This window comes from Myotis yumanensis, unplaced genomic scaffold, assembly GCF_028538775.1.
Source record: "Myotis yumanensis isolate MYYU_CA2020_CCGP unplaced genomic scaffold, mMyoYum1.0.hap1 SCAF_18, whole genome shotgun sequence".
Lineage (NCBI taxonomy): Eukaryota > Metazoa > Chordata > Mammalia > Chiroptera > Vespertilionidae > Myotis > Myotis yumanensis.
The window spans coordinates 1,908,194-1,931,019 of record NW_027223769.1 but is presented as its reverse complement, the minus strand read 5'-3'; the positions used below and the strand labels follow the sequence as shown (position 1 = coordinate 1,931,019).

At 48.5% G+C, this 22,826-nt stretch overlaps 1 protein-coding gene across 1 annotated transcript in view; it reads right to left on the bottom strand.

Annotated features, from left to right (window-relative positions):
- Positions 1 to 5,032: 5,032 nt before the first annotated feature.
- LOC138997075 (cell adhesion molecule CEACAM5-like) overlaps positions 5,033 to 22,826 on the bottom strand; it is a 67,897-nt gene continuing 50,103 nt past the window's right edge. The window contains exons 5-12 of the mRNA XM_070398494.1: positions 10,680 to 10,958; positions 10,017 to 10,271; positions 8,288 to 8,602; positions 7,227 to 7,347; positions 6,224 to 6,276; positions 5,858 to 5,889; positions 5,395 to 5,436; positions 5,033 to 5,224 (exon numbers count right to left, since the gene is read on the bottom strand). Coding sequence (XP_070254595.1) covers positions 5,159 to 5,224; positions 5,395 to 5,436; positions 5,858 to 5,889; positions 6,224 to 6,276; positions 7,227 to 7,347; positions 8,288 to 8,602; positions 10,017 to 10,271; positions 10,680 to 10,958 — 1,163 coding nt within the window. The 3' untranslated portion in view covers positions 5,033 to 5,158. The remainder of the gene's footprint in view (positions 5,225 to 5,394; positions 5,437 to 5,857; positions 5,890 to 6,223; positions 6,277 to 7,226; positions 7,348 to 8,287; positions 8,603 to 10,016; positions 10,272 to 10,679; positions 10,959 to 22,826) is intronic.

Below are 22,826 nucleotides of genomic sequence, written 5' to 3'. Positions count from 1 at the left end.
TGTTGTGTGAGGTAGCACGCACAGGTCTCTTCCTTATGCCGCCATCCTGGTTCTCCTGGGTCTGCTTCTTGAGTGTGTCTCCCATGGCTGCGAGCAGTTGAAGTCTGCAATTTGTTGGGATAGGCTGCAAAAGCGCAGGTGGGTCTTTTTGTGCACCTGGCACAGCTTGGATGGGGATGTAAATTGATTAGGGCTGAGTCTCAGGGAGTCGCCATGGTGGAGCAAATAGCACTGGCTGAGTCTCCTCGGCCCCTTGAATCTCTGCCAGGGCTTTGTGTCCCCTAGTGCCGGTGAGCAGCTGTGCAACAGAGTCTCCCTCGCTTTCTGATGGCTGCAAGGCCGTGCTGCCTCTCCCCGTAGGGTCTGGTGCCTCATGATCCCGCCTGAACCAGCTCAGTGGATTTGAAAGTTTGCAGAAGCAAAGGCGTTTCTACTTGTGAGTCTGGCACAGCCCAGATGGGAATGTAAATTGCGTAGGGCGGGGTCACAGGGAGTCGCCGGGGCGGAGACTCAGCGGCCCCTTGCCTATCCAGGACACCAGGACTTTGCGTCCCCCAGTGCCGGCGAGCAGCTGACCGCTGGAAGGCCGTGCCGTCTCTCGCCTTGGGGCCTGGGGCCTCAGAGACCCGCCCGAACCAGCTCAGTGGATTTGAGAGTTTGTAAAAGCACAGTGATTCCCTCTTGTGCCTCTGGCACAGCCCTGAGGGTAGGGTAGGGTCACAGGGAGTCGCCAGCGTGGAGGAAATAGGGATGGCGGCGTCTCCGCGCCCCTCGCCTCCCCGGGACACCAAGACTTCTGGTCCCTCAGTGCCGGCCGCGTGTCAGAGCTTCCCTCGCTCTCCGACCACTGCAAGGCCGTGGCCGCCTCTCCCTGTGGGATCTGGGGCCTCAGAGACCCGCCCCGAGCAAGCCCAGAGGATTCGAGGGTTCGTAAAAAACCGAGAATCCATTTGCAGCCCGCGTGGCGTGTGACTGCGTACCTCTGGTTTTGGTGCCTCCGTAGCTCCCACTCAGTCTCACTGTGCTTCTTTCTTTTCTTCCAGTTGTAGATCTCCCACTGGGCCAACTTCCCCATGGTTCTGAGTGGCGGTTGTTTACTTCATAGTTGATAGTTTCAATGATGCTGTGAGAGAGCAGCACACACAGGTCCGCTCCCTACGCCGCCATCTTGGTTCTCTCTGTATAATATTCTTTATTTCAGTCAGTGTATGCTTAATTTCTAGTTGGTCCTTTATCACAACATCGAGGGTCTCACTAGATTTCTTGAGGATCTCCCTACATTTATCAGCGGTCTCACCAGTCTTTTAGAGGGTCTTACTCAATTTATTGGCGGCTTCTAAACAGTTCTTTAAAGACCTTAAAAGTGTGGTTTTGAACTCTATATCCAGCATTTTGCTTTCCTCCATTTCTGTCATTTGTGTCCTGTTTCTTTGTCTCGGCATTTTTTGTGCTTTGCTGTGTCGATAGAGTGGCTTTCTGTGCTAAGTGTCCCAATTACCTGAGGTAGACACTCTTGGTGCACCCCCTTGTGGGCTTTGTGCACAGTCTTGTTGTAGTTAAGCCTTGATTGTTGTAGTTATCACTGGGAGGATTTGACCTCCAGGCCAATTAGCTGTGAGAATCAGCTGTATCTGCAGTGGGAGAACTTCTGTGCTGGAGACACCCCTCTGGGGCAAGACTTGCTTCAATGGGGCTTTGGTGCTCACTGAGTCTGCCTCCTGAGTATGTCTTTTATGGTTCCACAGAGCTGCAAACTGGATGGTCCCACTCTGACCTCTGGGCTTCCTGGTTCCTGGATCTCTAGGGAGGTGCTAATCTAGCAGTTGCCTTCGGCTATTCAGCAAAAGCCTCCCTGCAGGGCTTGGGCAGGGTGGATCAACAGGGAGGGGCTAGCAGTTATGGCTGTTCTCAGACTTGCCCTCAGAGGCTCTGCTTCTCAGTGTCCCGGTAATTGCTGCAAGCCCCTCGGAAAGAAAGCTGCCCTTGGGTTCCGACCAATGCCAGACAGTCCCACTTCTCCCATATGAGTCTGGGTCCCTAGAGACTCGCTTGGAACTGGAGCTCAGAGCCTGAGACTCCCTCCCGATTGAAAACGACAATCGCTCCCTCAGCCGCCAGCCCGCTCCGCATGCAACCTCTACATCTTAGTATTTTACTTCCGCACTCCGCCTCCTCTGAGTCTTGGTATACTTTTCTCTTTCCTTCTGGTTGTAGGATTTCCACTCAGCCAGTCTTCCTGAGGTTCTGGATGATGCCCGTTCTGTCTTTTAGTTGTATTTTTGAAGTGGTTGTTCGAGACAGCAAACTCCGGTGTTTACCTATGCTGCCATCTTGGTTCTCCCCATAGTATTTTCTTACAAGCTGTTGTATTTCTGTGGTGTACATGGTTACTTTTTTCACTTTCATTTCTGATTTTATTTATTTGGGTCCTCTCTCTTTGTTTCTTGATGAGTATGGCTAATGGCTTTTCAATTTTGTTTATCCTTTCAAAGAACCAGCTCTTAGTTTCATTGATTTTTTGTATTGTTTTTCTTTTTAGTCTCTATGGTATTTATTTCTGCTCTAATCTTTATTATCCCCCCCCCTTTTTTTTTTTTACTTACTCTTGGGCTTTTCTTGTTCTCTTTCTAGTCCTTTAAGTTGTAGGGTTAAAGAATTTATTATTGATTTTTCTTGTTTTTTTGAGGTGTGCCTGCAGTGCAATGAACTTCCCTCTCAGGATTGCTTTTGCTATGTCCCAGAGATCTTGGGTTGTTGTGTGTTCATTTTCTTTTGTTTCCAGGAAGTTTTTTTTTAAAAAATTAAATCTTTATTGTTCAAATTATTACAGTTGTTCCTCTTTTTTCCCTCCATAGCTCCCCTCCACCCACTTCCCACCCCACCCACTTCCCCTTCCTTGTTTGGGGTTTGGAGGTGCCCAAGTGAGGCCCAGCTGTGAAGCAATGCAAGCTGCTCTGGGGCCTTGGGCCTTCTTTTGGAAGTTCTGGGTCTGTCTGGCCCAGCTGCAGTTTGTTAGATAATTTTCAGATTGCAAAGGGCCAGGGCATTCATATGCAAAAGCCTCTGTCGCAGCTTGGGTGGGGCGGGGTCTCAGGGAATCAACAGGGTGGAGCAAGTAGCTATGGCTGATCCTCAGCTCTGCTCTAAGGGGCCCCGCATCTCAGTGTCCTGGTAATCGCTGCAAGCACCTTTGAGAGAAAGCCGCCCTCGAGTTCTGAGTTCTGCCCGCTGCCAGACAGTCCAGTTTCTCCCTGTATGAGTCTAGGTCCCCAGAGACTCACCCAGAACTGGAGTTCAGAGCAGTCGGGGGCTGTGACTCCCTCCTGATTCAAAAAGATAGCTGCGTCCTCAGTTGCCAGCCCTTGCCACGTGCGCCTTCGTACCTCTGCACTTCTGCAGCTCCTCTGAGTCTCAGTGTGCTTTTCTCTTTCCTTCTAGTTGTAGAATTTCCACTCAGCCAGTCTTCCTGTGGTTCTGGATGATATCCGTTTTGTCTTTTAGTTGTATTTTTGAATTTGTTGTGGGAGGCAGCAATTTCCGGTGTTTACCTATGCCGCCATCTTGGTTTTTCCTCTCAGTGTCTCCAGGAAGTTTTTGATTTCTTTCTTGATCTTGTTGGTAACCCATTCCTGAGTGGGTTTAATAACATGCTATTTAGCTTCCTGATGTTTGAATGTTTTTGGGTGTTTTTACTGTAGTTGATTTCTAATTTCATTCCACTGTGATCTGAGAAGATGCTTGATATGATTTCAATCTTCTTGAACTTGTAGAGACTTGTTTTGTGTCCCAAAATGTGATCTATCTTTGTGAATGATCCATGTGCACTTGAGAAGAATGTATATTCTGTCACATTGGGGTGAAATGTTCTATAAATGTCTATTAATTCTATCTGATCCAGTGTGCCCTTTAGAGTCTCTGTTTCCTTGTTAAGTTTTTGTCTGGAAGATCCTTCCAGTGAAGTCAGAGGGGTGTTAAAGTCTTCTACTATGACTGTATTCTTGTCAATGTCTCCATGAAAGTCCTCTAGAAGATTTGTTATATATTTAGGTGCACCTATATTGGGTGCATATATGGTTACCAGGGTTATATACTTTTTTTGGATAGATCTCTTTAGTCTTATGTAGTGACCTTTGTTGTCTCTTGTGATGGTCTTCATTTTAAAGTCTTTTTTATCAGATATGAGTATTGCTCCTCTAACTTTTTTTTTTTCCATTTGCACAGAAAATTTTTTTCCATCCCTTCACTTTCATCCTGTGCGTGTCTTTTGTTTTGAGGTGGGTCCTTTGTAGTCAGCATATAGTTGAGTCATGTTTTTGTAACCATTCTGCTACACTATGCCTTTTGATTGGAGTATTTAATCCATTTACATTTAGGGTTATTATTGAGAGGTACTTATTTATAGCCATTTTAATTCTGTATGGCTAGGTTTCTCTCTCTGTTTCTTTTTCTCAGCAATCCTTTACAGCATTTTATTTTATTTTTATTATCTCAAGAGAAACTTTTATTTTATTTTTTTAAATATATTTTATTGATTTTTTACAGAGAGGAAGGTAGAGAGATAGAGAGTTAGAAACATCGATGAGAGAGAAACATCGATCAGCTGCCTCCCGCACACTCCCCACTGGAGAAGTGCCCGCAACCAAGGTACATGCCCCTGACCGGAATCGAACCTGGGACCCTTCAGTCCGAAGGCCGACGCTCCATCCACTGAGCCAAACCGGTCACGGCGAAAAACTATTTTAAATATAATAATGTTACATGCAATAAACATCAATTATTCCAGAAAAAACGATCTTAAGTATAATAATTTACATGCAATAAACATTAATATTTCAAGAAAAAAACACATTTTAAGTATAATAATGTTATCAAAACTGTATAACATACTATGATATTACAAACTTTGTAGGAAATATTAAAAATCTGCCAATAACAGGATTATTACTATTATATTTTAAAATATGTTTTTTTCAGGTTCTATTTTTGTTCATCAGTTTATGTTGTTCATTATATTCCACAAAAGAGTGAGATCATGTGATATTTATCTTTCTCCAACTGGCTTCTTTCGCTTAGCATGATGCTCAGAGCTGGTTCTCTGGTGCAGGCCACATCCGTTCCTGACCCCCCACAGGGTCTGGTGTTTCATGTCCTGGAGGAACTAAGAAGCCACGTCTGCTCTGGGGATGATCCGGCCGTACACCTCTGTGTTTGGCTTTAGTAATTCCTGTGAAAGAAAGATGAGACCTCTGAGCCCTGCAGCCCCCTCAGAACATGTGCCGTGTTGTCACTTTTCGGTTCCTTTCCTGAGCCTGGAAACACAGCCAGGGGTGGGCTGAGGGCAGGTCCGGGGGCCCCTGGGACCTGAAGGACAGAATGTTCATAATCCACACTCACCTCGTAGATGGGGCCTGTTGTCTTGGGGTCGGGTAGGGGGCCCTGTGCAGGGGGGAGAGAAGGCATCAGAAGACAGGGAGGGAGGGTTTTCTCCAAAGGACTGACAGCTCTGCCTCTTGAGCAGCTGTCTTCACTCCTATAGACCAGCACCCAATTTCAGCCCAAATTGCACCCCCTCACCCTTGTTAGCCTGGGACCCTGACTGGTGTTCCTGGTGCCCATTCTATTCCATGCTGGACTCCAGGATTCTCTTCAGGCCCAGCAAGGAACCCAGGGCATACTCAGGATGGGTCAGGGCTGGTCCACCCCTGATTGGGGGCCCCTCTAGGCCACTCAGGGCTCCCCTTGTGCTGGCTGTTCTGGGGAAGGGGTCTGTGCTGTGTTGCGAGGTTGGATGGTGCCCCTGCCCTGAGCATGAGTCACTGAGGCCCTGGGTGATGGAACAGGGAGGGGATGGACTTACCAGGAAGGCAGAGGTTCCAGAGGGACCCTGGTCTGGGGGCAGAGACAGGAGGAGTTAGCACTCAAGCGGGGAGGAAGCTTTGGCCTGTTCTCCTGGGATGAGGTGGTTCTTTAGCTCCCAAGAGCCAGGGGTGAAAGGTCATCACCCAGGGCAAGACCCTCTGGCCATTTCAGGGTCCAGTGAGGGAGAGTTGGTGACACAAGACACAGCCTACTGGTCAGATTGACTGGAAAGCCAGGGTCCCCTGTGCAGAGCGGTGATGAGAATCCCCCTTGAAGCCCAGGGAAGGGTCAGATCCTGAGGGGCAAAGGCAGGGGTGGATACTGTTGGGCAGGCCCAGGGGCTCCAGGCTGAACAGACACTCACCAGGGGTGGCTGCTGGAAGTGGGTGCTCTCGGAGGCCATGCGGGTCACTGGCCCTGGGAAAGGTCAGACTTACTTGTGAGGGGTGCAGGGGAGCTTTGGTGTCACAACAGGGGGCAAGGAGGGTCTCCTTTCTCAGCAGAGGGTGGAGGCTACTCTCCACTGTTTAGGGAGGATGGGCCTAGGAGATGGGAACTGAGGCAAGGCCTTAAGGATTCACGGCTGACTTGGGCCCACAGGGGAAGGACCCACAGGCAGATGGGAGTCTGGGAGGAGTTACCAGGTAAAGGGCTGAGGACCCAGGAAAGGAATCCACCCCGAGGGTCTGACTTAGTGGATAGGTCAAGGCCTCAGGGAGCAGCAGTGCCAGCCTCATGTAGCATCAGGATGAGTGTGGTGCCTGCTGTGGCTAGACCAGCCCCTCAGGCTTACAGAGCTACACTGTGACAGTGGGCTGTCCTGTCTCCATCCACCTGAACTAGAGGCAAAATCCACACCACAGGCTCTGCTGTCCTCCTGTCTCACATATCAGGGTTGTGGTTACCAAATTGGCCTTGTGGGGGCATTTGACCCAACCCTGTCTGTCCAGGCTCTTCCATCATCAGCTGTGTGGCCTTGGCCAGGATGATTTTCAGACCCTGAGGCAGCCCATCCCCTCACTTGGGAGGGTAGACTTAGGTAAGCAACAGGAGGTGCCTTACTGAGCACTTACTACCTGCTGGCACCACTGCAGGTTTGTGGAGAGAACCAGGACAATCCTGAGGGAACAGTTCCTTAATTGGGCCTCATTTATAGGTGAGGAAGCTGTTGAGAAAACCACCCTGATCAGCAGCTGGTGAGGGAGGAGCTGCATGGAGGAAATTATGGGCATCCATGGGAGGACACAGGGAGCCAGCCCAGAACCTTCTAAGGAAGGGGTCTTTGTCCTCCTGGCCTGGGCTCCGCTGGGGGTTAGCCTGGTCCAGGGGACAGGATTAGGGTGAGGGTGAAGGAAATGCCATGGTACCTCCTAGTCCTCCTGAGGTACAGGAAATAGCCCAGGGAGGCCCCCAGAGCCACCACGACGAGGACCCCGATCACGCTGCCAACGATGGTCCCCACAGAGTAGTCTGTGTAGTTTTGTTCTGCTGTAAGGAGAATGGAAAGGGGAAGGGGTGAAGGCCCAAGTCCATTCAGGGGAAACCAGGAGGGGCCTTGCAGGGGGAGGCTTGGTGAGGGAGGAGGGAACTGCCACCTGGTCTGTGCGGTTTGGGAGTGTCAGTCCTCCTGACACCCCACTTTGGCGGTTGCATCATTCTCTGGTTTGCACATTTGAAACCTTCCATTAGCTCTAACTTTGCATGTACTCTCACACCCACCATTCCCATGTCCTGGTAATTCTCCTCTTAACCCCTCTTTCCCTCACATATTCTGTCTCTTAGCCCTGTTTCTTCTTTTCCATCACTTTGGACAGTCTTGGCCGGCACCTTACCTGCCAACTCAGTGTTGATGAGTGTTTTCAATGGTCCCGCAGGGTGGGAAGCACTCTACCTTCCTGTCATCTGATCCTTCCATTCCTACAAAGGACGGGGGTGTCACCCCCACTAAGCACACACATAATCAGGGATGGGACATGCTTAATAAATGGCTGGAGGTCACAGAGCTGGTAAGTGATAAACAACATTTTCACTGAGTTCTGCTTGACCTTACAGGTACTAACAACAGCGTTTATAAAAATAACAATAATAATTGGTACACTGTCTGAGTCCTGACGGAGCATGACCCTGTCTGAGGGCTTTATTCTCATTTAACTTCACAAGAATTATCCTAACAACGGTGTTTAGGTCCAGCTGTTTTATTCCAGTTTAGAGATGAGGAAACTGAGGCTCAGGTGGGTGAGAGCCTTCCCGGTGGTCAGACAGCTTAGACTCATAGAACCGAGAGAATGATGAGATTAGTCTAATTCTGGGGTCCGTACCCATGTGCTCTATAGGCTCTGAAGGAGGCTCCCACCTCCTCAAGGCTCCGTCTCACCCTCATACTCGTGAAAGATACAAAGTCAAGTGGAAGAGATCGAGGATCACTTACATTGCACATCCAACCTGAGGGGCTCACTTTTGCCGGAACTGACCAGGTTGAAGACCTCACACTGATAACCCCCAGCGTCTTCCCTCCTGACGGGGTCTATGGTGAGGGTGCTGTTGCCCTGGGACAGCTTCATCCTGTCTGTGAGCAGGAGATTCTGGTTCTTGAAGAGCCACCGGATGGAGATCTCCCTGTCATTTGTGAAGAGCCACCAGATGGAGATCCCTCTGTTATTTGTGAGGCAGGTCAGGACCACGGCGTCCTTATGCTCTGTGACTGTGGCATTGCTGGCTCGGATGGAGGGCTTCCCCACGGGCGCTGTGGAGAACAGAGGAGGTGACTGACTGAGAGTGGGCCCCTTCCTCAGAGATGCCAGCCACTCACAGGCCACAGTGATCTCTGTAAAGGTCACCAGAGGAGGACTCTGACCTCTGCAGGGTGAGGACCTTTGTTCAGGTGACAGTCTGTAAGGAGAGGGCTGTACCTCCCCTCTGCCCTCCAGATCACCTCAGGATGACCCTTACCTGTCTCCCTGGACTTCTGAGGTATTAGCACTGGGAGCCTTAGACCATGTGTCCAGCATCTTCATCACCAGGTGGCATTTTCCACCCATTGCCTTTTGTGTGACTCTTTCCCAGACTTTTCTGTAACTTTCTAAATAATCACACCCCCTCTCCCGTATGGTGGCTATACATAGAGATAGGAAGGCATTTCCATTTTTTAAAATAATTTATTAGAGAATATAGCCCCGCCAGTCTTCATGGCCTTAGGACCTGGAAAAGTTTCAATAGAAAGGATTTCTCAGTGTGAATAGGACTTTCACTTCCTGGCCTGTGGATTGAATATCAGGGAGAAGGAAATCCCTAGAGAGAAGTAGTGAGATTTATCATCAGGCCGGTACTCTTAGCTTCCTCCCCAAACTATAAACTTTGTGGCATTACTTCTACTGTCCCATTAATCTACCTACATGTCAAGTAAGCACCACCATTCACTGCTCTCCGTAGGGATGTCACATAGGCTCATGTCACACAGTGTTGTGCAGCTGGTGACATCAGAGTCAGGACACAGCTCAGAGGAGTCTCCCCTGTGACTCACTCTCTCCCCATTTCCATGCAGCCTGGTCTGAGGGAGGCCATGGTGTTGATGGGTGACATGATTTGGCCAATTGGAGGACAGGCTGCCCATGCACCTTCACCACGGACCCCCGTCCCAACACAGACGGCACAGAGCAGTCAGTCACCAGGTGAACCTGGAGCAGAGCCAGGAGCAGGGGTCTGTCCTGCTCACCCCTCCTCAGAGGTGGTTTCCTCCTTTAGTTTGGGGAAAAAGTGATGAGCTTGTTCAAAGCCTTGTATGTTCCTTGTAGCACATGGAGCAGTAACAGACAAGAGGTGACAGAAGGAAAGTGTTAGTGACAGAAGAAGCAACTTTGCCTTGAGGACCCTTTTATTTCTCCTCTGGGAAGCTCCTTCCCCCCACCACTTGACTCTTTCTGGGGCTGAGAGAACCCCCTCCTCACTTTCCAAGGCTAGACCTCAGCTCTGCCATGAGAGATCAGAAGAGCAATAAAGGAGAGTCTACAGAGATGTAGTGGGAGGGCTCAGGAGAAGGCTTTGTGATTTGCTTGTGTCCATAACCACAGGATGGGAGACAATACCCCCTAGGCTCTGTTCTGAAAACCAGACAGACCTGCACCCCACAGCCTGGTGCAAATGGTCCAGGAGGCACTTACCAGAGACTGTGATAGTCTTGGCCGTAGTCCTATTGAGGCCAGTGACAGAGTTATGGGCAAGGCAGGTATAAGATCCACTGTCATGTGCAGTGATGTTGGGGATAAAGAGCTCCTGTGTGGGGTGATGGGGCCTCCCATTGATAAGCCAAGAATACTGTGCAGGTGGGTTAGAGGCTGCCTGGCAGGAGAGGTTGAGGTTTACCCCTGGTAGATAATGGGAGCCTGAGGGGGAAATGATGGGGGCATCCGGGCCATCTGGAGCAAAGAGAACACAGTCACACATGACGAAATCAGAGGGAATGGGAATGTCCTAGTGTGTGTAAGGGCCACACTTTCTCTCTGAAATGGGTCACAGCCTTGATTTAAAAAGTCCCAACCATAGTCCCCTGTGTTCACTGATCCTGAGTCTGAAACATTAACCTGTTTGTACCATGAAAGCTTGTTAACCCTGAGCCTTTCCAAACAGGACTATCCCGTCCCTTCCCAGTCTTGGCTTAAGGCCGAGCTTGCCCAGATGTGCCTGGGTCAGGAAGTCATGGCCACCCTGGATGTTCAGTTTGGGGGTCTGTGTACGTGGACCTGAGAGGGATGGATGTAGCCTGGCCTTTGGCAGTGTGAATTCGGGTGGGCAGCCTGGCCCAGGCAGGGACAGAAGTTACTCACAGAGAACATTCAGGGTGAATGGAACACTTCGGCCAGCACTCATGGGGTTGTGGGTTTCACACTCATAGGGTCCTGTGTCTTTCCTTGTGACAGAGAGTAAAGTGAGAGTCCTGTTGTCCTTGGACAGCTGCAGCCTGGCACTGGCCAGGAGACCCTGACTGTTGATCAACCACAGGTAGGTGGTGTCCTGAGTCTGAGGTTCACACCTTAACATGACAGGGTCCTTGTACTCCTTGGGGTTGGAGTTGTTGCTTGTGATGCTGGGTTTGAGTAACTCCACTGTGCAGATAACAGAGAGAACATTGCCCATTGAGTCCTCCAAAGGCTTCTTCAATCAGAATTAGTGCCTCTCAGCTAACTTGAATTCTTAAAGAAATAAGGCAGGTCTGTGTATCACAAGACAAACAAATGCATGAGGATCTGAGCGCTCAGAGATTGCAAGGCCGCCTGCTCTATATCTGGGAGAAAAAGCACAGACTTTCTCAAGTGTCAGACAACTATCAGGGTTTGATCATAGAAAGACGCAGGACTGGGAGTCAGAGACCACTCGGTACCTGCCCTGGTTCCTCACTGACCAGCTGACTGCCTGGCCAACCTTGGGTCTCACCTGGAATGTGCAGGTGCTGAGTCTCCTCCAGCTACACAGACCTACATTGCCGAGTCGACATGTTTCCACTGAAGCCTCACATTCCAGGGTTAACCTAGAGATGAGTAATGATGGGCCACCCCCCATAGTCTTTAAAACCCGAGAAGATTGGGCAGGTGGCCTGGAACTGGGTGTCTGAGCAGAAACAATACACAGGAGACCAGAAGCAAGTCTGGCGTTGAGTTTAGTACCCAGACTGCTGGGCCACGAGGTGTGGCCGTCTGCCCAGGAGTTCACTGGTGACTGACATGAGACAGTGACCCCAGAAAGGGTAGATCAGAGTCCCTGAAGGATTTAGAAAAGAGCGAGGGATGGCGGGAGCTGGCTTGAGGTGGCAGCAGAGCCATGCTCTCTGCCCTTGGTCTGTAATGTCCTTTCTGCCACTGCAGAGGGCAGGGATCCTTCCTCAACACGCATGCAATAGCAGGTACAGAAGGGGGGCTTGTGGAGGTGGGGGAGCATGAACTTGTTGAAAATATGACCCTCATGGTCCATTTGTGTTTGGCAGTTATGAGATAGATTTTGAGTTAAACTGTGAAAGAATATATGAAAATCACTCATGCCCTGAAGTTCTAATGCCAGTTTTTGGAGGAATTTCTGTCTAGTGAGCACGAAGGTCATAGACCAAGTTCTGCCGTCCAACCAGGTCACACTGTGACCAAAGGGCGGTGCCACAGTGGGTTGGAAATCAGGGACTCCCTGGGATAGAGAAGGTGAGTCCTGCTAAGAGAACAGAAGTGACTGGGCCTTGGGGGTTGGGGGGGCGATCCAGGTGTCTCTGCTGTATACAGGGAGGGATGACACCAAATTGGTAGAAAGGACATGTGCCATGTTAGTAAAGTTAGGGAGAAGGTCCCTCCCTGTTTCTATGGACAGTCAGGCAGGTGGGGAGGAGACCCCACATGGGCCTGTGGCATGTGCTCTTCCTTTTCCTTCTAACTCAGGAAACAACTGGAGTTTAGTCAAATTCATTCAAATAGAGCAGCATCTGAGAGAAAGGAGAGTGGCTGGTGGATCTCACCATCTGAGAGGATCCCAACCTGTGGTCAAGGTGTCTTCATAAGGACACACGTGTGTGAAACAGGCAGTGAACCAGTCAGATGGTGCAGGGTCACCAGGCCCACCTTGGGAAGGTCTCGGGAGCCAGTGAGAGGAATGGGAGCCTCACACCAGGACAAGGGTGTGAGTCACCAGTCAGGGATGAAGGGAGCCTGTGAGCTTTGGGGACTGAGACCTGTCCTTCTGCCTTTGAATCCCTGGTGAGTCATATAGAGAGTAGGTCAATGGTTTACATGTCCCTGTCATGTGGCCTGTTCCTCTTTTTGGCCTGGGTGGGGGGCAGGGAAGGAGCCCTGATGGGAGCCCAGCAGAAGCTCTTTCTCCTGGTAACCTGGGAAACTGGCTCATGATGGAGCCGGGGCTGCTGCTCCCACTGATTTTTGTGTCCTCTCCTATTGCCCAAGAGGGTGGGCCTGGACACAGGTGTTAGCAGGACAATCTGCATAGTGCAGGAAGCAGAGCAGAGCAGGGCAGTGTGTCTGGAGTGAAGGAGGAGGCAGATAAGGGACATGGAAGGAGCAGAGAGAGGCAGAATGTCCTTGGTGAGCAGTGGGGGTTAGGAGTAACTTCAAAGACCCCAGAGACCAAGTGCCCACAGCTGCCCCAGGGCAGGAGCAGTGCAGCCTGGAAAACATTCCCACAGTGGAAAACCCCAGAATCGCAAATGGACTTGGCTCCTGAGGGGGCTTCAGGGACAGGTGGTCAGAGGGATGGACATGGCTCTTAGCACATGTAGGGATAAGGAACAGGTGTGGCTAAAACCTTTTAGGACTCTGCATCCAGGTTCCAGTCTCTCTAGTGATTATGCATCATTCATTCATTCATTCATTCTGTCATCATTCACCGTCATTCCTTCCCTCCTTCATGAAAGAGCAAGTGATGCTGGTCCCTGAGCTGGTAGCAGGTGTAGGGTGGAGAGTGAGAAGGCAAAGTCCTTTCCTTCACAGTTAGTGGGAGTGGCACCAACACATCAGGAAACAAATAAGTGGTTTCAGGTCCAGTGCAGGGAGGTGTGGATGGGTAACCTGAGGGAAAGGCCTGGGCATTCCCAGCAGTGACTCTGAATGTTATTGTAGGTAATTTGATTCTAGAGTAAAACTTAATTCTCCATTTGCTTAATCACCAGACCAGAAAATCTACCTTGAGCTGGGGACTGCTAAGAACAAGCACTGAACCAATGGCTGGTCTCAGGGTCCACAGACACCTAAGACCCTCGTCGGGGAGGAGAGGATGGGGCTGTGGCGGTACAAGGACCTTGCTGTCTGTGTGAGCCTGATTCAGTGACTGTATCACACTGTGCCTCCATTTCCCCTGAATAATAACAGAACAAATGGTAAATGGACTCTGGATTACAATGATGTCTGTTAATTGACCTTAAAACATCCCTGACTACTTTACCTCAAGCCCAGTATAGAGGAGACACTGACTTAAATGGCCACTACCATTATTTGCCTCCATGAGAGAGAATTCCTGGGCTGACCCCTGGTGGACGAGGAGCTGTCAGGAGCATCTTCTCTCCTCTGTTCCTTCCTGGAGACCTGAGCTCACTCCGGAGTCTCCTAAGTTCCTCAGAAGAGTCAGCTAATGATACGGGGTATTTTGCCTATCTGTGCTCTCCCCCGACACAGCCTTCGGTGAAGGACTAGGCTCTGTCCCTGTCCGGATGTGGCTCTTGGGGCTGAGTCCTGGGTGGTGAGCAGGAGTGGAGCCACTGCTCCCACCCAGCCTTTCCAGGAAGTCAAACCCAACCTGACAAAGGCTCCCCAGGTTCCCTGAAGTCAGGAGCCCTGGGACAGGGGTGTGGGAGGGGTTCCCAGGCTGAGCTTCTCTGTGAGGATTCCAGGGTCTCCTCAGGCCAGGGTGTGACCAAGCTCTGCAGGGTTTTCTCAGTGTCATGGTCAATGGGAGGGCCCAGGGACTGGACTGAGACTCTGCTGAGTCTCCTTTTGCTGAGTCACTCCCATCAGACTTCTCTCTGTGGAGAATGTCTGCAGGGCTGGGATCCAGGAAGGGACTCTGATCTTAGGAAGTGTTTCCACTGTGTGTGTCCTGCACTAAATGCCCAAACCCAACCTGGGAGATGATGCAGAGGGGGATCAAGGCAGAGTCCAGGGCTGTCAGTCCTGTGTGTGAAGTGGAATTCACCCACCCAACACCCAGAAGTCAGAGAGCAATCACTCACGGTATACACGGAGCTGTCCAGTTACTTGTTTGCTCAGAAAATCTTTCCCTATGGCTAGTAGGGTGTAGTATCCTGTGTCCTTCAGAGTGACGTTCTGGAACAGCAGGGATCCATTGGGGTATATTGTCTCTCTACCACTGTTTGCAGGCCCGAGGGTAGCTGTTTGAGTGTCTACTACGTATGATATGATTCGACGGCTGGTATCCACTATTTCCCCTTTGTACCAGGTATAGCTGATTAGATTCCCAGGCAGGTTGTGGACACGGAGAAGCACATCCTTCCCTTCGGCAGCATTGGGCGGCACTGATTCAATAGTGAGCTGGGCAGTGGTGGGCAGGCTCCATAAGGTTAAGAGTGAGGCTAGGAGGAAAGAGAAATTGATCAAGGTTTCGAGCTCTGTATTGGGATGGAGAGATGAGGTCTTGGGTCCTGAGTAGGTCTTCAGCTGGTCTCTTCATTTTTCAGCCTTGGTCAAAGTATGTGTGTGTGCCTTTCCTGTGGTTAATTTCAGCAGCATGGCCACCAGTACTTCAGCACCTCTAACCTTATTTCCTGTCTGTGTTTTTTTAAATAATTGTAAAGAATTTTTATGAATTTATTTGAGCCAAACTGTCGACATATGCTTGGAAGCAGAACCTCAATGAATTGAGATGATGCTCTGGAGAAATGCGGGTTACATCTGTATTTATACATTGCAAGCAAAGGAAGGGACGTAGGTGGGTTACATGAAATCCACTGGTAATAGACTAGGGAGGCAGGAGTAAGCAAAGTGGGGAAACCCCTGGGATTGGATAAAAAGAAAAATGATGGACACATACTTAGATGGGTGCAGAAACAATTATCATGATAACAATGAAGGAATCTGTGGTATCTGTCCTGGCCCCCCAGCACATTTGGTTGTGTCCCAGGGGCTCCAGAAAAAGGGAAGTTACAAGTTACCCAGACACTTCAAGGGTATGTTATCATAGATGCAAAAAGACAGATAGGCTCAGTTAAGGTAAAGGTTGACCTTGTTAGTGAAGATACCAGCTTAGGACATAACTGCCCACCATAACTGCTTTTAGTTAAAGTTTAATTTCAGACCATCCTTTGTGGTTACTTTAGGTCTCTGAGTTTTCAAGGCTGCTATGCAGGCCTCTCCTGAGCTTGTCAGGTTAGCATATGGCCCCTTTATCCACACATCCCCCTTTTGGTCATAAATCAATCCAAAGGAAGCATTGATGACCAATCTTGTGGTTGGACAATGGAGTCCCACGGTGCTAGGAAGACTCATTCTAGGATGTTTTAGTGTCGCATGTCTTGCTGAACAGGTGGACCACTGGGGATGGGGCAAGACCATAAACTTAGATGGCATTCAAGATCGAATTATTAGTATTCAAAAGGGAGGCAGTCAGGTCCTATATGTCCTTGTTAAAAATTATTCTGGATCATTTCTAAATTTTGAGCCACCATTATCCGAGTCTTTTTGCTGTTTGTCAAGTTTTGTTTTTCTGCATCTATTATAACAATTACATACCAGGAACATAAGTAACAATAATAAACCATTAACATTGATTAGGAAGAGAAAACGTCTAATACTAGACAAGGAAAAGTCTGAGGGGAACAAGCATTCCCGCCAATTGAAAAACCCTTTACATGTATTATCATATTTTTTATTAAGCTAATTATATGTTTTCCTCCTTCATCCACTGTCATTTGTACCTTATGATATGTTTGCTAGATGAATTAAGACTCTCTACTATTTCATTATCTAGAAGCTCTAATTTTTCTTCTGACCTATTAGTTTCTATAATATTTCCTCTGTTGTGAATACTGTTACCCAGGTGTTTGCCCTCAGACCCCTGCTGACACTCAGGAGTGTCCTTGGGAGACCCCTTCCCTGACCACCTCCTCTAAAGACCTCTGTCTTCACTTTCTGACCTGTCCCTCCACTGTTCCCTGCATGGCATTGTGGGGACCTGACATCACATCTAGGTCTTCCCTTGTCTGCTACCTCCCCTTGGAACATGAGCTTCATGGGGTCAGGGGCTTGTCTGATCTTGTTGCACCCCAGCGCCTGCAACAGGCTGTAAGTACCTGTGGGTGAATGAGTGAGTGTTCCAGGGTCCTGCACCTCCTGGGATGTAACTGTCCATTTCTGAGCTTGGTGGTGAGGACAATGTTTAGTGCCCCTGGTTACATTTCCTATCTCCTCACATAAATTCTTATTATCAAAAGTTTTCAGCATTCAGCTCTCAGTGATGAGTAAGTTGGGAAATGAGCAGCCATTGAGGTTTTTCTGTCCCTCACCACTTTCACATCATTTTCCTGTTACTCGGTCCCCTCCCGCATTCTACTCTGTTCCCCTGTCTCCTCTCCTCAGGTCCAAACAGAAGCCTGCCCCCTCCCCCTTGTTTTCTCTGAGAGCCTGTGCTCCCCAGGAGTCCCCAGCTAGCCTGTGCCTCTCCTCCTCCCACCCACCACCAGGTAGTTGTCCCCTCTCACCAGCCAGCAGGAGCCCCTGCCTGGGGGCAAGTCCTCTGTGGGCAGGGGCTGAGGGGGACTCCATGGTGTCTGCTGCCTGCTCTGTCCCTCCCTCTGTGGGAGAGCTTGGGTTCCAGAAATGCTCACAAGCACAGCTGTCCTGATGGGTGGGATGTGATGTTCCTCCTCCCTGTGCACTGAGCCTCCTCCTGGGCCAAGATCACTTCCCTGGTCACATGGGCCAGGGGCGGGGTCTGTACGCAGGTTCCTCCCTGCCCTCCCCTTATTCCTGCCTCCCCTTTTCTTTCCTCTACATTTGGATTCCCTGTAACTGCCGAGGCTCTACCTCTTCCGCAGTGACTCCTCCCCATGTACACACACACACACACACACACACACACACACACACACACACACATACACACCTTGCTTGTGTAGTAGGCAGTTAGGCCTGAGCAAAGTAGGACAATAGGCCAGTAGGGAAGGTCACCAGAATGGAAATCCCTGGTTACCTAGCAATGTGCAAAACTGGACTGGGGCCTTGCCCCTTGGGTAACCTTTCTTTCCTGACCATATTCTGGTTTTGCAGTTTAGACCCTCTGACCTTTCATATCACCGGTCATGTGGTTCAGGCCCTCCCCTGACCTTTCCTCCCTTGGCATGTTGTTAGCCATGTGGGGTAGATGCCCTTTGAGGGGGAAGAAACCAGAGGACCTAAAAATATCCCTTCAGCATTAAGCCCCCAGGACAATGAGGTTCTGACTGGCATCAAATACATCAGCAAAATCAGATGAGTCAGGACAGCTGACATCAGGATCTACTGCATTGACTGATGACCTTCAACCCTAAATGACACACCAGGAAAGCTGATAAATATTTTATAGGGATCCCCCCCTGAGCCCTCCAGATAACTACCCTGAAGAAGTAGGTCCCAGTGCGACTCTTACTCTCTGGAACACATCGTGGCTGTCCTCACTCCTTTCCTCAAGGCTCTTATCTTTGTTTTCTTTCTCCTAAGCTCCATGGGTCCTTCTTTTGCCGCTGTAACTAGTTTCTGAGCTCATTTCTTCTACAGCTCACTTCTTCTACCTCTATAACTTTCTAAATAAACTCTCTCTTATAATTTGAGCTCTTGACTCTGACTTCTTCTCTTAGCTGAACTCAAGAACTAAGGTTGCTGAACTGAGATCCCATCTAACTCTGCAGGTTAGCACCTGGTGCCACGCCACCACTCACAATTGGACAAGCAGAAGCTTAGGGTGTACATATCCAGGGCGTCTCCCACAGCTCTGTGTGGAGTGCACAGTAGCCTTCCCTCCACCTTCTCTCATCCCCATTTGGCTCTTATCTTCAGAGCAGAAGCCTGGGATGACATGGAATTCTGGTCACAGGGATGCCACCCCATTGTGTATGGTATCATCTATGAAACTTTCTAAAGATTTCAATGCCCAGGGGACATCTTATAAATGCTGCTTCGGCAACTGCCCAGCTAAGGTGGATGCCCAACCAGAATGAGACCCTGTGATGTGGAAATGGCGACTCCCCTGCCCCTCTCCTGTGCACAGGGAGGGTCTGCAGGTCCTGCTAAAGATGCAGATTCTGACTCATGTGGATGAAAGGGGCCACATGTTAACCTGACAAGCTCAGGGGAGGCCTGCATGGCGGTCTTGCAAACTCAGAGACCTAAAGTAATCACAAAGGATGGTCTGAAATTAAACTTTAACTAAAAGCAGCTTTGGTGGGTAGTTACATCCTAGATTGGTATCTTCACTGACAAGGTCAATCGTTACCTTAACTGAGCCTATCTGTCTTTTTGCATCTATGATGACATATCCTTGAAATGTCTGGGGAACTTGTAACTTCTCTTTTTCCCACCCCTTGGGGGCACAACCTAATGTGCCTGGGGCCAGGACAGATACCACAAATTCTTTCATTGTTATTGTTATCATGTTAGTTCTTGACTATTAACTATCCTGCACCTTCTAAGTATGTGTCTATCATTTTACTTTTTATCCAACCCCCGAGGTTTCCCCACTTTGCTTTCTCCCACCTCTCTAATCTTTCATCAATGGATTTTATGTAACCCACCTAGGCCCCTCCTGTGATTGCAATGTATAAAAATAGATGAAAAAAACCTCTATTCTCTGGAGCACTATCCCAATTCCTTGAGATACTGCTTCTTGGCAATTGTCGACATTTTGGCTTAAATAAACTCATAAATTCTTTTTTTTTTTTTTTTGCACTTTGAACATCTTTTTTTTTTTTTTTAAATTAAATCTTTATTGTTCAGATTATTACATTTGTTCCTCTTTTTTCCCCCCATAACTCCCCTCCTTCCAGCTCCCACCCCACCCTCCACCCTCACTCCCCACCCACTGTGTTCATCCATAGGTGCATGATTTTTGTCCAGTCACTTCCCGCATCTCCCACACCCCTTTTTCCCCCAAGAATAGTCAGTCTATTCCCTTTCTATGTCCCTGATTCTATTATAATCACCAGTTCATTCTGTACATCAGGTTATTTATTCACTTGATTCTTAGATTCATTTGTTGATAGATGCATGTTTGTTGTTCATAATTTGTATCTTTACCTTTTTCTTCTTCTTCCTCTTCTTAAAGGATACCTTTCAGCATTTCATATAATACTGGTTTGGCGGTGATGAACTCCTTTAGCTTTTCCTTATCTGTGAAGCTCTTTATCTGACCTTCAATTCTGAATGATAGCTTTGCTGGATAAAGTAATCTTGGTTGTAGGTTCTTGGTATTCAGCACTTTGAATATTTCTTGCCATTCCCTTCTGGCCTGCAAAGTTTCTGTTGAGAAATCAGCTGACAGTCGTATGGGTATTCCCTTGTAGGTAATTGAGCCTCTTTCTCTTGCTGCTTTTAAGATTTTCTCTTTGTCTTTTGCTCTTGGCATTTTAATGATGATGTGTCTTGGTGTGGTCCTCTTTGGATTCCTTTTGTTTGGGGTTCTCTGCGCTTCTTGGACCTGTAAGTCCATTTCTTTCACCAGGTGGGGGAAGTTTTCTGCCATTATTTCTTGAAATAGGTTTTCAATATCTTGCTGTCTCTCATCTTCTGGCACTCCAATGACTCTGATATTAGACCGCTTAAAGCTGTCCCAGAGGCTCCTTACACTATCTTCACACTTTCGGATTCTTTTTTCATTTTGCTTTTCCAATTGGGTGTTTTTTGTCGAATCTTTGGTTTGATTCTTGAGCTCCTCTGGTCTGCTATTGGGTATAATATTCTTTATTTCAGTCCGTGTATGCTTACTTTCTAATTTCTTTATCGTAGCATCGAGGGTCTCATTAGTTTTCGTGAGGCTCTGCACAAATTTATGGCAAGCCCTCAAAATTGCGATTCTTAGCTCCATATCCTCCATTTCTGTCATGTTTTTTTGTCTCCGCATCTTTTATGCTTTCTTGGTGCACCCCCTTGTGGTCTCTGTGCGCAGTCTTGTTCTAGCCAAGCCTTAATTGTTGTAGTTAACACTAGAGGGGTTTGACCACCAGGCTGGCTGGCTGTGGAAATCAGCTGTGTGGAAAACGTCTGCCTTCTGGGGAGGTGCTAATCCAGCCTTTGCCTGAGGCAATCGGCAAATGGCTGTGCGCAGGTTTTGGGCGGGGCGGGCTCAACAGGGCGGGCGGAGGGAGCAGTTATGGCCACGCTCAGTCCCGTTCCCAGAGGCTCTGCTTCTCAGAACCCCGTCAGCCACTGCAAACCTCGGAGAGAAAGCTGCCCTCAGGTTCCAACTGATGCCGGATAATCCCGCTTCTCCCGTTTGAGTCTGGGTCCCTAGAGACTCGCCCGGATCTGGAGCCCAGAGTCTGAGACTCACTCCCGGCAGAAAACGACAACCGCGCCCTCAGCCACCAGCCCGCTTTGCGCGCGCACCTCGGTACCTTTGTATTTTCCACACTGCGCCGCCTCTGAGCCTCGATTTGCTGTTCTCTTTCCTTCTAGTTGTAGAGTCTCTCTTCAGCCAGCCTTCCTGTGGTTCTGGGTGATGTCCGTTCAGTCTTTTAGTTGTATTTTTGAAATGGTTGTTTGCGGCAGCGGTCTCCGGTGTTTACCTACGCCGCCATCTTGGTCTCTGACTCTAAACTCATAAATTCTTTACAGGTTTGAATGTTTTTAAGTTAACATTACTTGACGTATTCTCCGCAGGATTCCAAAGAAGCTCACCCAGGACCTTCCAGCGGACCCGGACTTGTTTCTAGGATCCAGCAAAGGGCCCATTGAGCCCGCTGGTTCCCCGACCATTGCGTGAACCTGGGTGAGTTGTCTTTTGGATGCAGGGCCTTCCCTTACGTTTGTTTGAGGGTCTGACTTTATTAAAATCCTTGAGGTGGAATTAAAGTTAAGGGTTGACAGAAGTCAGGCTAAGGCGAGACTGGAGGGAAAAAAATGGGTGGCTGGTTTTGATTTTGGCTTTTTAATTAGAATTGTTTTCTGAGAGTCTGAGCAAAAAACCTTTGCTGTATAAATGAGCTGAACACATCAGGTCATAAGATATAGGGGCACATCCTCCCTGCGGTCCAATTCTTGGTTATTCATAGGTGACTAAGAATCTTTGTGGAGGTGTCAGAAGTGCAGGATCCCCACAGGGAAGGGCCAGCTCAACTGTAATTAACTAACTGGCTTGTCTAGTGGGCCACCCTAAGGCTTGGTCTTCCCGGGCCCGAACCCTTCCTGTTGTTTTACACAGCCGGGAGAGAAACTGAGGCCACACTTGACCCACTACATAACATACCCTGGAAATTTGCTCAGACTACAGATATCCAAAAAGAAAAAAAACAACATGGGAAATTGTGCCTCCAAGGCTATAAGCTCCCAAACCCCAGCCCTCATTTAATATTCCTGTTAGGAAGCCTTTACTTGCAAGTGCTTTACAGAAATGGGAAGATTTAACTACAAAATATCAACTTAGAAATGGCCAAATTGCAGTTGTTTGGGGTCCCTACATTACTATTTTGCATGCAGAAATTAGAAAAATGCCAGCTCTGAAATGAAATTGAATGACTATATGGGAAGCGTATCTTTTTTTTTTTTAATTTTTATTTGTGCTAAAAGTATTACAAAGGGTATTACATAAGTGCCCTTTTTATCCCCCCCCACCCTTGACAAACCCCTGTCCTCCCTTACCCCCCAGTGTCTTATGTCCATTAGTTATGCTTATATAGCTGCATACAAGTCCTTCGGTTGATCTCTTACTCCCCTCCCTCCTGTCCCCCAACCCTCCCTGGCCTTCCCACTGCAGTTTGCCAATCAGTTTGAGGCAGCTCTGCCTCTGTATCTATTATTGTTCAAAAGTTTGTAATGGTCTTTATTATCCATGAATGAGTGAGATCATGTGGTGTTTTTCCTTCATTGACTGGCTTATTTCACTTAGCATAATGCTCTCCAGTTCCATCCATGCTGTTGCAAATGGTATGAGTTCCTTCTTTTTTACAGCAGCATAGTATTCCATCGTGTAGATGTACCACAGTTTTCTAATCCATTCATCTACTGATGGGGGAAGCGTATCTTGATTTTTGGAAATTAGAAACTTCTAAGGAGAAGCACAGAAAAAATAATTCTTCTAATAAAAGGAAGGAAATTAATAAGAAATTTTAGAGACTGTCTCAGAACTGTTCTGAAGTTAATAAATGCCTACACCCCATTTCCCCCCCTTTTTTTCTGACCTTTCTTGTCTGAACTTGCCTTTTCCTCTCCCTTCTTCCTTCCCCTTCCATCTCCTGTATTACCACCGACTTGAAGGAAAATGAGAATAGGAATTCTAACAACTCCCTT